The sequence below is a fragment of the Eptatretus burgeri genome, chromosome 11, assembly GCF_056783735.1.
Source record: "Eptatretus burgeri isolate ZD-2024b chromosome 11, Ebu_testis_v1, whole genome shotgun sequence".
Lineage (NCBI taxonomy): Eukaryota > Metazoa > Chordata > Myxini > Myxiniformes > Myxinidae > Eptatretus > Eptatretus burgeri.
This window is the reverse complement of record NC_140971.1, coordinates 15,949,665-15,963,798: the sequence shown is the minus strand read 5'-3', so window position 1 is coordinate 15,963,798 and position 14,134 is coordinate 15,949,665. Positions and strand designations below refer to the sequence as shown.

The 14,134-nt window shown below is 44.6% G+C and overlaps 1 protein-coding gene across 1 annotated transcript in view; it reads right to left on the bottom strand.

The window, feature by feature from the left end:
* Window positions 1–14,134, bottom strand: part of LOC147016562 (uncharacterized) — a 29,541-nt gene that overhangs the window by 3,311 nt on the left and 12,096 nt on the right. Inside the window, exons 4-6 of the mRNA XM_085845337.1 lie at window positions 10,243–10,309; window positions 2,554–2,624; window positions 528–592 (exon numbers count right to left, since the gene is read on the bottom strand). Coding sequence (XP_085701463.1) covers window positions 528–592; window positions 2,554–2,624; window positions 10,243–10,309 — 203 coding nt within the window. The remainder of the gene's footprint in view (window positions 1–527; window positions 593–2,553; window positions 2,625–10,242; window positions 10,310–14,134) is intronic.

Here is a 14,134-nt window from a genome sequence, read left to right as displayed (position 1 = left end):
CCCACCCCTGCCAAACTCCACTTTTTACAGTATCCAAGGCTCAGAGTCAAGCTTCCGCACATCATACACGTGGACATAGATAAACGAGACAACACAGAAGTGTTTAGAGATACAGCCACCACTTCCAAGGGCACTTTGAGTCAAAAGTGGCACCACCTTTCTCACCACACACTCAGCAGAGCATGTCTGAAGGCAGAATTTCCTCCGACCCATGATGGCAACCGATCACATCAATGCACTATCCTTTTAAATGCCGAACATCAAACCAGTAAGGAACACGTTCCATTTTTAGAGTCTTTGGTACGATTCGGCCAGGGTTTGAACTGCGACCTCCCAGATTCAGAGCAGACATGAACCATTATGCCAATGAGTTTACTTGCAGGCGTTTCTCCCTCTTGCATCCAAATGTTGCCCCAATGTCTCAACACTGACTTAAAAAAAAAATTTAAATAGCATTTGCTTCTTTTTTTAATGCACTTTATCATAAACACAAACTGCAGAATACCTTGAATTTGAAAACAACTCACCTTCTTGCTCCAGTGTTCGTTCGTTTCATGCTCGAAGATGAAAACCTGGGTCTGGTTGCAGCCGTCTGCAAGTGACAGTCAGCTCATTGGGAGAGGAAAGACAATACTATGGTCAAAGAAACTTAAAAAATACAATAATCAAAAATTCAAAATTGCTTTTGGGTTGACCAGTCTTTTTTTCCCAAACCCAAGTTTTCATTTGCAAGAACTAGCAACTCAGTCATTCACATTTGAACAGTTCCTGAGGTTAAAGTACATCAATCTCCTGGTATTACAGGAAGTCCCATCAATCATTCAACATCAAGACTTTTGAACTGGACCTCGGGACTTCAAACATTGTGAAACCCTTTTCCTATTTTATCACCGAGATGTGCATCAGCCCATCGGAGTCCATTTTGAGTCCTGCCAGTCGTTCCAGAATCCCTTATAGCTGGACGCATCTTTCATATACCAACACATGTTATAACATCAGGGCAGGAGGCACATCACATGACTTTGGAATCTGAGCAAATTTTGAATTGTGGCCCTTTTTATATTTTTTAATTACGAGAGAGAGAGAGGAGTACATTTCAGATATGCCAAAGAGGCGTTCAGCACCATTCGGCAAGTCCTCTCCGGCATCCCAGATATGCCAAAGGCACACCTCCGTTTCTGCTGTGCACCCAGGACATGCTACATTCTAGACTTCCTTCTTGCTTTCCTCCACACTATGAGCTCCTCCCTTCTCTCCCACACACTCCTGTCTGCTCCTCCCCAGACAAGATTTTTGGACAAGGACAAGCTCTGAGCTCCCTTCTCACAGGACATCGTTTCAGGCTCTTCTTGTGCAAGCCTCTCTCATTGGGGTGTATCAGACGGGGGCGGGTCCATAATCCAGCCTGCTGTCCCTCAGGAAGCCTTCAAACACAGCTCTCGCGCACCAAAGATGTGGCAGGTGCCTCCAGAAGCTCCCTGCACATGCAAACGTCCTTTGTAATGTATGCACTGTTCGCATGCGAGAAGCACCATACTTTGTGCATGGGAAGTGTGTTGTCCAGTATTACAAACGCAACAATCTTTGTGCTTTGTGCCACAAACATATGAAATGCAAGAAGGTAACAAAGACTGATGCGATGCAGGTAATCCGATCAGCCCAAAGGATGAATGACCACATGGACCGAATGTGCTTAAAATAATAAATAATGCATGGATGGAGTGGTAATGGAGAGGGAGGCAGACAGACCGATGGAAGACCAATGGAGTATTGAAAGAAAGATTGAAAGGAGTGGGGAAGGGTGCGGGGGGGGGGGAATAAATAGAACACAGGGGATACACAAACTAACCTCAATGCATGCCACACACCCCCCCACCCCCAAACCCTTAGACAAGGGACAAAGGTTTACCTACACAAAGACTAATGATGTAGTCATCAGGAAAGATGTAGCTGAAGGGCAGAGGTGAACAGGTGGACAAAAACGACAATTATGGCGCAGGGCGGTCGATATACTTGGTTACCCTGCTTAATATTCAATTCTCAGTTTGCACCAGTCATTTCTGATCATGAGGTTATTTTGCATTGCCAATAATAACAGCAATACATGTATCATGACAACAGTGGAAGTGGGTATACTTTAGGTTAAGGCAAGATATTTGATTGAAACTGCCTTGGCAAAGACTGTCAGAATACATACAAACAAGATGGGTTTGTGGATTACTTAGGCTTTGCTGGAAGCACTCATGAGAATAAAATAAATAAATAAATAAATAAAAACTTTGCAGAGATGATCAGACCAGCCCATGCATACAATGGCAGACTACAAGCGATCCCAATCACCCCAAGTTTCCCAGGAAATCAAAATCAAAGCAAATAAAGGATAAATTAACCTAAAACTTTACCTGCACCCGATAAAGTCTTCAGCTATCAATTAGCCAATCTTCCTTTCCCTTTTTAGGGTCACAACACCCCCTTATCAAACTTTTTTCCCCTCCTCAAACACGCACCATGACTACATTTGCCAAATATACAAAGCATAACCCATGCGCAGACCTTTCGAACAGCTCCTTTGCGAACAAGTGCAGGGGAGGCTGAAACTTCAGACTGCAAACCATGACGCTTTGCTGCTCACACAGGAAAAAGGGAGATGGTGCAGAAAAAAAATTTTTAATAATAAAAACAACAACAATATTTCAAGTCAAATTTTAAGATTCAAGGACGAAAAAAAAACAATTTCACAACATGCAAAGCCAGAGAGCATTTGGAGTTCCCCTTAATGTGCATGCGCACGCACGCATGCAGTCAATCATGCCACAAACATACATACCATACAATAATTATAGTTACAGCCACAGGTACCGAGTGTATGAGTGAGGATAATTCCCATTTCAACTCAGAAGAACTGGATTTGGGGGCACCGTTCACAATTAACTTTATGGTGTGGTGGGTTGTTTAACCACGATTTTTTGTCCACTGTCTAATTTGCCGTTTAACTCGAGGTCACATGGCCTCCTGACCAGGGAAAGTGCCCTCGGCAATGCACCAATCTCATCTTTAGAAATGTGGCCGAGCATTTACCGCTGTGCATGCCAACTATGACAGGTTAATTAGTCTGGGAATTATAATCTCCCAATCTATCTTGGTTCAGAGAATGCTAGATCAATGGAAGGAAATGACAATCGCAAACAGGTTGAAACGTCAAGGAATGTAGAAACAAGAAAAATAAATTAACTGAAGGACTATTTTCCTTTTCGATTAAATGGGTGAATTCAAATGAAATGTTCAATCAAATAAAGAATTTAACAAGCATTTATATAGAATGGACAAAGAGCAGATACATATCACTATGCCTTACTTAACAATTAAACACGAGACATGGGTAATTAGCAGACCATTCAGGGGGGGGGGGGAAATCAGTCTCGGCTTACCAGGGCAGAAGTCATTGCAAGTCTTAAAGTAACCCGAAATGTTTGAGCGTGGCTTGGTCTTCCTCTTTGAATGAGCTCTCCACAGCTTGGCTCGTTTGTGTTAGCGCTTTGCCTCGCCGTGCACCCACTTGCAAACAGGATCAAATACCAATCGATGTCACGTCACTCCCAGAACCAGCAGGAACCGTCCAACTGTTACCAACCGCCATTGTAACTGTCATCATGGCGGTCCTGCCGTTGTTTTATAGGTGACCAGTGTGGACGGAGCCTCAAGCACGACAGCCATATCCAGCTTCCTTATTGGCACATTCCAAGACGAGACCTCCAACCGTCCATTCTCCCAACCATTGAACGAGATGCAACTCCCAATTAACACAGGCCTGGCTTACAACGCCATGTTCAGAGTGGACGAATGCCAGAACAAACGAACTGGAATATGAAGCGCTCACAGAACGCTGATGGGCAATCACCTCTTTCTTTAGCCCAATACGAAGAAGAGCCAGTCAGCATCCATAGAGCTGCTGGAGGTGGTGTCAATTGCCAATGGAAAAAAAAGGTGTTTCGATAGTCAATGGAAAAAGGTGGGTTGTTAATCATTGAGAGAAGATGGGTGCCCGAGGTAAACGATCCGAGACCGCAGCCATCTTTGATCGACAGAACGAACTGTTTGGGAAAAGCTTGCGGTGTGATTAATGACTGAAATGTCCTGCACGTCCAACGAGAAAATGATAACCAAAATAAAATGTGTAAATAAATCGTGCATTTCCAAGCTAATGTGTCTTGATGGAAAGGGAATAGAAGGAGTATCCGTTGGGCTTACGGCTGTTATCGTGTGCACCAACAGTGAATATCGCTCATGCAGAAATGAAAACCAGCGCAAAAAAAAAAAAATATATATATATATATATATATATATATATATATATATATATATATATATATATATATATATATATATATATATATATATATATATATATATATATATATATATATATATATATATATATATATATATATATATATATATATATATATATTGTTGTAGTTCAACAAAACCACATGCCCCAAAGGCAATGGCACCCAACATAGTGATCCCAAGTCAGTTATTTCATTAGTCTTTGTGTAGTTCGACCTCCCCTCATGTCTCGTGGGTTAACAGGATGAAGTGCGTTGCATGGGTCTTGCAGTTAGGTCTAGTAACTATCTCCAATTCATATTGTGATTCCTACTCCAACCCTTTCCTTTTAGCCATAGGACAAAACAAGCATGCAAGCACACGCCATTCAATGGGCAATTGATAATAAAACACCACAACCCCGACCATGGCGCGAAAGCACAACAACCTCACTACACACTAAAATCACCCATGCAACCTGTACCAATTCCCAACCGGCAACTCACCTTGCTTACCAAACCTCACCACTTCGACCACAAATGCCTCCCGCACACGGGGAAAATATTCCCCCACCCCTAATCGATGCAATTCACCACGCTATTTTTAGAGTACTGCACGACTGTGGTTTCCTCTGCACCGCATGATGCTTGGCCAAGCAACAGATTAATAGCTCGACCGCATCTCACCGGGGACGTCCCAGGTGAGCATGTGGAATTGATACAACCCTTGTCCAGACTGGGTGGCAAGGAGGGGGGGGTCGTAAGAAGGGCGATCCAGGAGTTTAGCACAGGGCCCGGGTGTGCATTTTGGCTCATGAGGGGCCTGTGGGTGGCAGGGAAGTCCATTGCTAGAGGAAAGACTGCACTCTGCGCACGTTCAGGGCTAGGGTACCGGCTCAGGGAGCATGCCACATTTTGAGTCAGGACCACAGACCCGTGCCGAAGCAGATGGGCAACTGAGACAGCCTCCGGTAGCGGAGCCTGGCAGGGTGTGGCTCAGGCTGCTGTGGCCCAATAGAGGAGCAGTATTAGGGTCACAGTGCATGACTTTCTGGTATATCACCCTATCCTTTGCCCAGGGCTTAAAAAAGGAAGAGTGCAGAGCTGTTCTCTCTCTTCGCTGAAATCGCCTCTTCACTTCCCTCCCCATCTCAATTTGTGTGCAATTGTCAGGATGTGCTTCTTCGAGAGCCCAATCCAGGGCGACTGCCAAGACTCCCTGCAGTGCTGTCAATGTTCCCCAACTCCGTGCAGCCAAACCGACCAGTGCGGAGCACACGTTGCCATGAGCCCTGGCAAAACAATTAAGCAGGAGATGGGCGGTAGGGGTGGTGGATAACGCACTACCTCACGAGGTGGGAATGCTCAGGCAAAACGTCCCATGGAGGTACACACTACACATGCAGACCTTTACATGGCAAGGTTAGGGATCTTTCCCCTGAAGCATCTATTCTCCCCTCTCTATCCCATCTTCTTTGGACGCACAAAGAGAATCATTACCGACTCACAATCCCATTTTCTTGTGGCACAACACCACACCTTCAACACAACCAATATTCCTCCACCTCCCTCCCCCTATGCATTCTGGGTTGCGTTGGTCAGCCAACAGAGCCAGGTATTGAGAGGTCGTCTATACTCGCCTGCTTTTTCTCTCTGGGTTATATCTAATCTTCCTTGGGGTTGTGTGCAATGTGCATGTTTATGTGATGGTACCTGTCTGAGCATAAATTCAGATTGTAGACTCCATTATGGGATAACTCTGCTCTGTGTAAGATTGCTCGTCTTTTGCCACACCCCACAAATTCCTTGCTATCCCCTGCTGAACAAACAAATAAATTAAATTTACTCTGCCACATACTTTTCTTCACTTGATTGTAACAAACGATTTGTATAGAAATGTTCCCAACTTGTTTTTGTCTTTTCCTCCAGCATTGTTTGCACCCTCGTTTAGCCGGGTCGTTATCCCCAAACGATCTGTTTCCCAGCTGGTACGTGCTTGGCAGTTACACTCGGCTGCATCTAATCTGGTAAAGCGATCCGGTTTGAGCAAGTGCATACCAAGGGCATGTTCCCTGATAATTAGATCACGTGACCTTTAGGTAAACAGTATTAGACAGATGACCAAGTCACACGATCAAGTTATTGGCATTCACGGTCGATTCGCGACCTGCCACATCACAATTATTAGTGTGCGACGGCCTACGATTCCGGAGAGTCTGGTGGGAACCCAAGGTTGCTCACCCTCGGGTCCGCAACTATTATATATTATACACACACTAGCAATTACAACTCAAGTGTAAATATAAAAATGATAAAACGAGCTGATGTTCTCAGTCCCCCACCTTTTGGGCAATATGTGAAATGGATATCTGCAATATGAAATGGTAAATCTTGAACACTTTTTTTTAAATATCATATACATAAGCCAAATTACAGAGATGTTTCCATGGCAATAGTATTCAACCAATCATTGCCGTGATCTAATGTCATGAGGAATGGATATCCGCAACATGAAAGCTAAAGATGGAAAAGGTAAAATACAAGGCTTTTCAGCTGCAAAGAAAAATAAATGTCTGGTGTGGGGATAAAAAGGGTATTGGTGTTCTCATCAAAAAAGATTTATCCAAATAAATTCAGTGGCTGTGACAAAAATGTGATGGAAGAAGAAATCTTGAATATTGTAGGCCATTTGCACATCTAGGCAAAGGCGGCATTTTGGGATCGAGAGCGTCTTATTCAAGTAAAGTGCTGCAAAGAAGTGACAAATAAGTGGAGGTTTGTATGAACATGTTGGTGAGAAAACTCGATGCAATGGTGTTGATGACAGGCACAAAACTTGGGTGGATACGTTGGTCCTGAATACCTACTTAAAGAAAAGAACAACTTGTAACTTTTACAAGTGGAATTTCGAAAGCGCCAGATTGATCAACCATAAGAGTGTTTTAAAAGACAATTAAGCAATGTGAAAATAATAACAGGTGAAGAATGTTTGCCTTTGGATTGATTGGTGCTCTGAGATTTTTAGATCGCAAATGAAAACAACGGCCTCAAGCAAATTCTGCATGCAACCTTTTGAAAAGCTTTCCAAAAACAAGAAAATGGTCAAGATGAGATGAACTCAAAAACAGAGGTGGTTGTGGGGGGGGGGATGAGGACATGAGGGGAAGCAAAGATCTGAGAAATGAGATTAACTTTCACTCATAAATATGTTGATGAGACATGGACGAAACAAAAAAAAAATGCTTGGAAGCTGGCCAAAAAAAAAATATTGACTATCCACCAGTGTGATGTCACAAAGTTTGAAGGTAAAATGTGTATTTAATTTCCACACATCGATTCATGCACTGCCCATGTGCCACGTCATCTCCACTGCAGGTAGAGACGTGTGCGTGTATCAGGAAAAGGCATAGTTGTGAACTGATGCATTTGTAGTATTTTAAATTTTAAGAAAAGTTGATTTGAAACTTTGCAGGTGTTAAACTGCCTGGAGCATTCATATTCAAGAAATCGGGACATACAGGCTGTTCCAGGATAAAAGGCAGGTTTTAAAAGGAATCAGAAACATGATGGTAGAATAAAAGAGTCCAAGAGGAGTTCAAACAGAAGAAAGAAGCTTACAAAAAAGTAGCAAAAGAGTAAAGAGCCTCAAGATAATGGTTTGAAGATGGTGTTGTTGCGAATTCGCGCCCGCCGGCATGCTATCGGCCGCTCGACTCGAATGGCGGCCACTTCGCCCACCGGAATGGACAATTCTGTCGTGACCCTCTCGGAACAACGCGGGGAGCTAGTCACGGGTGGGGGTTGAACCCCACCACGACCGCGCCAATTGCCCACCCGCGCAGGATAGGGTTGATCGCCAAATTCGATCTACCCAAGTACCTGCACGGATGGTCGACCGGGCGATCATACCTCGCCGCAGGCCGACTCCGGACACGAACCGCTTAAGCGGTCCGTTCCGTGCTATCAGGATAACTGAGCGGTGTTATCGTCTGCCTCGATGGTTCCGATTAATTATTGGGCATTTTAAGCCCACTACGAACCCTTTTACGTGAAGCAGGATGGAGGGTCAATAAAGAAAAGACGAAGCGAAACGGGAAAACAGTTCACACAATGCACATTTATTACGCGACACAGAAAGCACACATATACAGCCAAACAGTCAAAATGCACCTATATCAGGAAAACAAAAGAAACGACGCAGAGTTACGACCGAATACGCGTACACATGGCAACACTTATACAGTTCTACTTTACAAGACACGGCGCCGACACATTTACTCAAAAGCAAAGGAAAGAAGCCACCCTCAGACAAGGGGGCAGACGGGCCTGTAGGCCAATATGTGCGCGGGACCTGAAGGAGCGGCCAGGTCCTACCCGAGTCCTCGTAAAGTGTTGGCGGACGAGCCGCAGACGTGGCCGCGTGGCTGTGCCCCGACTCCGTGCTCCTTCGCAGGTTTCGTTGGCACGACATTTGGAGTGGGGTGGGAACGGGGCCCCCTTTGTTGCACTATCTCAGCGCGGGGGAAAAGGGGGAATTGTTGATGCTCTGGGGGAGGGAGAATGGCTGGCTGGCTTGGGTCCCGCGATGAGCGATCTCCCACCGCGACCTCGTCGCCGACCGCCGTCCTTCTCGCCTCGGGCCCGAGCTCCTTGGCCTCTTCCCCCAATTCTCCTCAGCCGACTGCAGAACCCAACTCTGTGCCTTCGCCACCCGACTCCACTCTCTGCCCGATGACTCTTACTCTCTGCCACGATTTGCCTTGCGCTCAGCGTTTTATAGGCCGGCAGGAGAACCAATATGCAAATTTCCGGATCAGGATGAGCTCGGGGGCGGAGCCATGCTCGCCCATTGGACGGTGGAAAAGTGGGCGTGAACCTCCCCCGATCCTAGAATTTGCATATTTCGATTTCACACGGACATGCCTGGAGGCGGGGCCAAGCCGCTCCGCGCTTGCTGATTGGATGGATCAGAAGTGGGCGTGTTGCATTCTTGATCCGAATTCTCCCTTGGAAAGGCTGCTATTTGCACTCGCAGCTCAGTGCGTATCGCTTGAACGAGCCCAAGACAGCCCGACGCTCAGTGTTCACAGGTGGTGCGGGAATGGCCGTAGAAGGAGAGAGGTGAGGGTGGTGGAGGGTTTTTGGTGGTGGTTTGATGGTTATGGCGGTTCAAAATAAAGATAGAACAGAAAAACGGCTATCTCAAAGCGTCGCAGCCAGAATGAATCACATAAATTCCCTCTAAACAACGGGTTTGGGGCTAACTACACATGTACTTCGAGTTATCTCACCTACGGGCCCTGAATGGTGGTTTGCGAATTTCCACAGCCGTAACAGCATATTGAGGCACAAAAGCACTCCATTATCAGTAAAGTGAGTGTAAAAAAAAGCCTATATCATCCCAGGATTGGAGGGGTGCTAGTGAAATGTGGGTGGTGAACATAAAGATGTAAAAATAAGGCACAGATGAGATAGATATGGTGGATGTAAGTGGATAGTCTGAAAGAATGCAAAACACAATCAGGAAGATATTAAAATAAATAAACAAACAAACCATCAGAAGAAAAGACTTGATTGGCATTGTCATGTGCAACAAAGGTTAGAAGGTGAAGCTGTAAAGAAAGCAAAAGCTCATGGAAGAAGAAAGTTGAGAAAACGTCTTAAAAAGACATAGATTGAAAATGTCTCGATGGAGATGTAATGTTTGGCTTGCACAAAACTGACAATGAATAGATCTATGGAAGAATTTGACTCACCTTCCAAAAAATAAAGGAGGGGGAGGGGGGGGCAATAAATAAATAAATATAAGCACACACACAAACAATGTAATTACTTGCATACAAGGAAGCAAAATGTCATATAAATTATTGAACCTCTAACGAGCATTTTCCCACTAAAACGTAAACCTTGATCATACCAGACTTGGCATTGCGAGCCACCAGCTTGCTTGCAGCCTTTTCTGCCAGTGTTTCCGGCACTTGGGGCTTTGAAGAGAAATAAAAAATGGTAAAGGATTTTTGAGGATTATCTATCCAGATAGAGCACCAAATCCAATTAAATTACATTGCAAACAGAACAAAAGTGAAAACATCTTGAGGAAAGAATATATATATATATATATATATATATAAATCCATATATCCATCCATTAGGACCATACTCTGTGGAGAGCATTGGTGCTGCCAAAGCAGTCTCCTTGGCCATTGGGCACAATCCTGGATGGGTCACCACTCCGACACAGGATACCAGCATGCTGGCACTCATTTTGCCAACCTCGGAAGGATGACAGGCAGAGTCAACCCCACCTGGTATTAATTCAACAGTCGAGCGGGATTTGAACTGAGATCCGAGGATCCCAAGCCCACCACCCGAACCATAAAGCCAACACCAAGCATATCACACACACACACACACACACACACACACACACACACACACACACACACACACACACACACACACACACACACACACACACACACACACGCACACACACGCACACGCACACAAAAGCATTATTCCAATGATAGTGGGGAATAGAGCACCATGAGATACAATGGTTTCATCAAGTGGATCAAATTAAAACTAAACAGTGAAATTAAATGTTCATTCCCACTCCACACCCAAGAGCTTCGGCTTATGGAAGAAGGTCAGCAGGTTCACAGATGAACAAAGCAGAGAGGAATGCGGTGGTAAACATACAAGGGGGAATAAACCCCTCCCCCCCGAAAAAAACCCAAAAAACAATGGCCCAGTGAACAACAGAATAGGAAAGAATCAGCAGGTGTTGAATCATGGATGAACGTGAGGTTGTGATGGGCAGCACATTTTTAAGCCTGATGTGAGGGCAATGAGACATGGGGAGATTATTCTATAATTGGGAGGACAAAGGGATGAATGATCGCAGGTTGAGGGGTGGGGAGCCTCAACTGTAGAGGGAGAGCCTGGTGTTAGCTCAGTGGTTCGGGTGGCGGCTTGGGATCCTGGGGTCCTGAGTTCAAGCCCCGTTGGCTGCTGAATTAATACACCAGGGGGTTGACTCAGCTTGTCATCCTTCCGAGGTCAGCGAAATGAGAACCAGTTCCAGCGTGTGTATTGGTAGAGGGGCACTGCATCAGCGACAAGATGTGCTTCAAGAAATGATAGCTACCCCGGCAGCAAAGCTGCCATACGACCACCACCAACTATAGAGGACAAGCAGGTGAGTTTCTTGAACAACCTGTGGTTCCAGAGGAAGCTTGGGGGGGAGGTGAGCAAAAGAAGGAAAGATGCCAGCACAGCTTCCTCAAGGGGTTGACCGTGGTACCCAGATGGAAACATACCTGTTCCTGGTGTGAAGTTCTAGGCAATGAAGTTTTCACATACCTCATCTGACATTCTGTAGATATCTGAAGTTTGGCCTTAGAGTCGACTTGAGATGAATCCAACCTGCTTCCAGGGTCTGCACATCAGGTGGAGTCATACCTACAGAAGGAGTCCAGGTCCCCCCAAAGAAGGTGGGATGCAATCGACAATACCGCTCAGGCGATCGAGTCAGGCAGTGCTGGCATATGTTGCATACAGACATTCTCAGCCCAGGAAGCAAAAATGCCAGTTTTCTTGGGAAAGGCTACACATTACATTCCCGATTCAAGAAAAGTAGCAACTCGACAGAAGGAACAAGCAAGAGGAACAGATCCCGAACAATGGAAGTTTGACGAATCAAGAAATACGGCTGAGGCCGAGAGAAGTTGACCTCACCACCTGGTAAATTTGTTGCAAGAAAGTGGAGCTATTTGGAGGGAACAAACCCATCAAGCATACATGGTGCCTTTATAAATGGCAGCAGTAGACAGAGTGGGTCGTGAGGCCATTTTTAGTTTATCAACAGCCAATTGCCTCATAAATCAATATTCCCACTTTCGAGCCACTATCCAGCAAAACCACGAGCATGGGAATCGAATTGGAATAATCATCAGGAAAAGACCTTTTTGAGTTCAACTCTAATCCAAGTGTGTTAGCTTTGCTGAAGCAGTCAGTACAAGTTGGAGGTGCACCACAACTTTACACCAACAATGAGACACCAAGACTTATCTTGAAGCTCATCGAGCCATTGATGTGTGAATACAACCAGACTTCTTCCGCCCTGATAATACACAATCATCGTCGTGACTCTTCCCAAACCACATGATGACACGAGACAGTAACAAAGTCAGGATGCGAGTTTGGCTCGTGCCAAACACCTGATAAAATGCAACACAGGCATCGAAAAACCAACTCATGGTGAACACGACTCACCTGTACAGCACAAAGACAAAAGCTGGCTTGAACTTTATTTACAGTACGAATAGACCACAAAAGCATGGCCCAACAATCCTTTTGACTTTTGGGGTTTTAAGCAAGCAGTGTCAGGAATGTTAACAAAGATAACTGCCTGGTGGTGGCTGAGCTTCCTCAGTGATGCCACTGATTCATCTGTCAGCTCTTCATACCATTGAAAGAAGTCCGAGTGTTGGATTCAGACACCAACAGGGAACGTTAGCCGTGTTTCAACCATCATGAGACAGTCCCACCAACCTTCTGCCAGTGGGAGGAGAACAGGCCTTCAATGTTCACCTTCTATCTGGATATTCCAATGATCAAAAAAAAGGACTTGCAGACCACGGCAAGAGGATCAAACTGAGAAGCAGGAACATCAGCCAAAAGTGGGCAGGGACGATGAAAGCCTTGTACGCCGACAAGTTATTGCAGCTCTGGAATACATATGCAGTTCTTGCATTTTCATAAAATCGGACGGGGCTGATAAATCGGCCTCGTTGTGTGGGGTGAGGGGGCCGATTTTAAAATTGGTTTTTGTAAATTGTTTTAACATGTGGTCCAAATTGACCAATGTCCGTACAAACTGAGCTTCCAAAGAATCTGAATAAACTGAGCCTAATCCTAACTATGTAATTTCAAAATGTACCTTAAACGGCCCTTCTTGGGGCCAAACACAAAGTTCTGAGAAACAGAACTTTCCGCTCAAGCACAGTACCTTCCCACAATCCTTTTCATTAAAAAGTATTAGAACCAAGTTGTCTTTGTTGTTGTGGATTATTACCTGCAATGACAAATGTTCTGACAATTTGCATGAAAGATGTGCCGGACAATACATTACATGTATGCCATTGAACTGGGACCATTCAAGTATTACGTACACAAGTCCAACCCATTTCTCCCCCTGGACCAGCCCCCTGTGTTCAACATATACATGGGGATAAATCTTGACTTTTCACTGCCATTACCTTGCCATGTAGGATTGTACTTGAATGTCCACACCTGGATCCACCAGTAACATAGTAATGTCAAAATATTTATTCTCGTAACAAATTTAAAAAACTTTATTCGCTGCAAAGCTGAATGACCAAAAAAATAAAAATCTCAACAGTTGCAAATTTAATGAGTTTATTGATACATTTCTGTCTCAACAAAACTAATTTATCTGCAAGTATCTCTCTCTCCAGTCCAATAACATAACAGATACATGTGTTCAGTACATTGTGCCAAATAGTAATTAACTTTAGTATTGATGTAAATCTTCAGGCAGAAACGCCCAAAAGTCACTATCATCAGATAATTGTGAAAGATTCATCCCCTGAGCTACCTGAAGATGAGTCCAACACAACAGTATTCTCATCATCAGTGGAGATGGCTTCAACCATGTCATTGTCCGTTTCTCACGTCCAAAAGGAGACCAATGGTGTTGAACAAAGGTGTTTTTGCCACACAGGTGATCTTAGCTTATTATTATTTTTTTTTTCACAGCTTAATTTTACAGGGCCGATATAAAG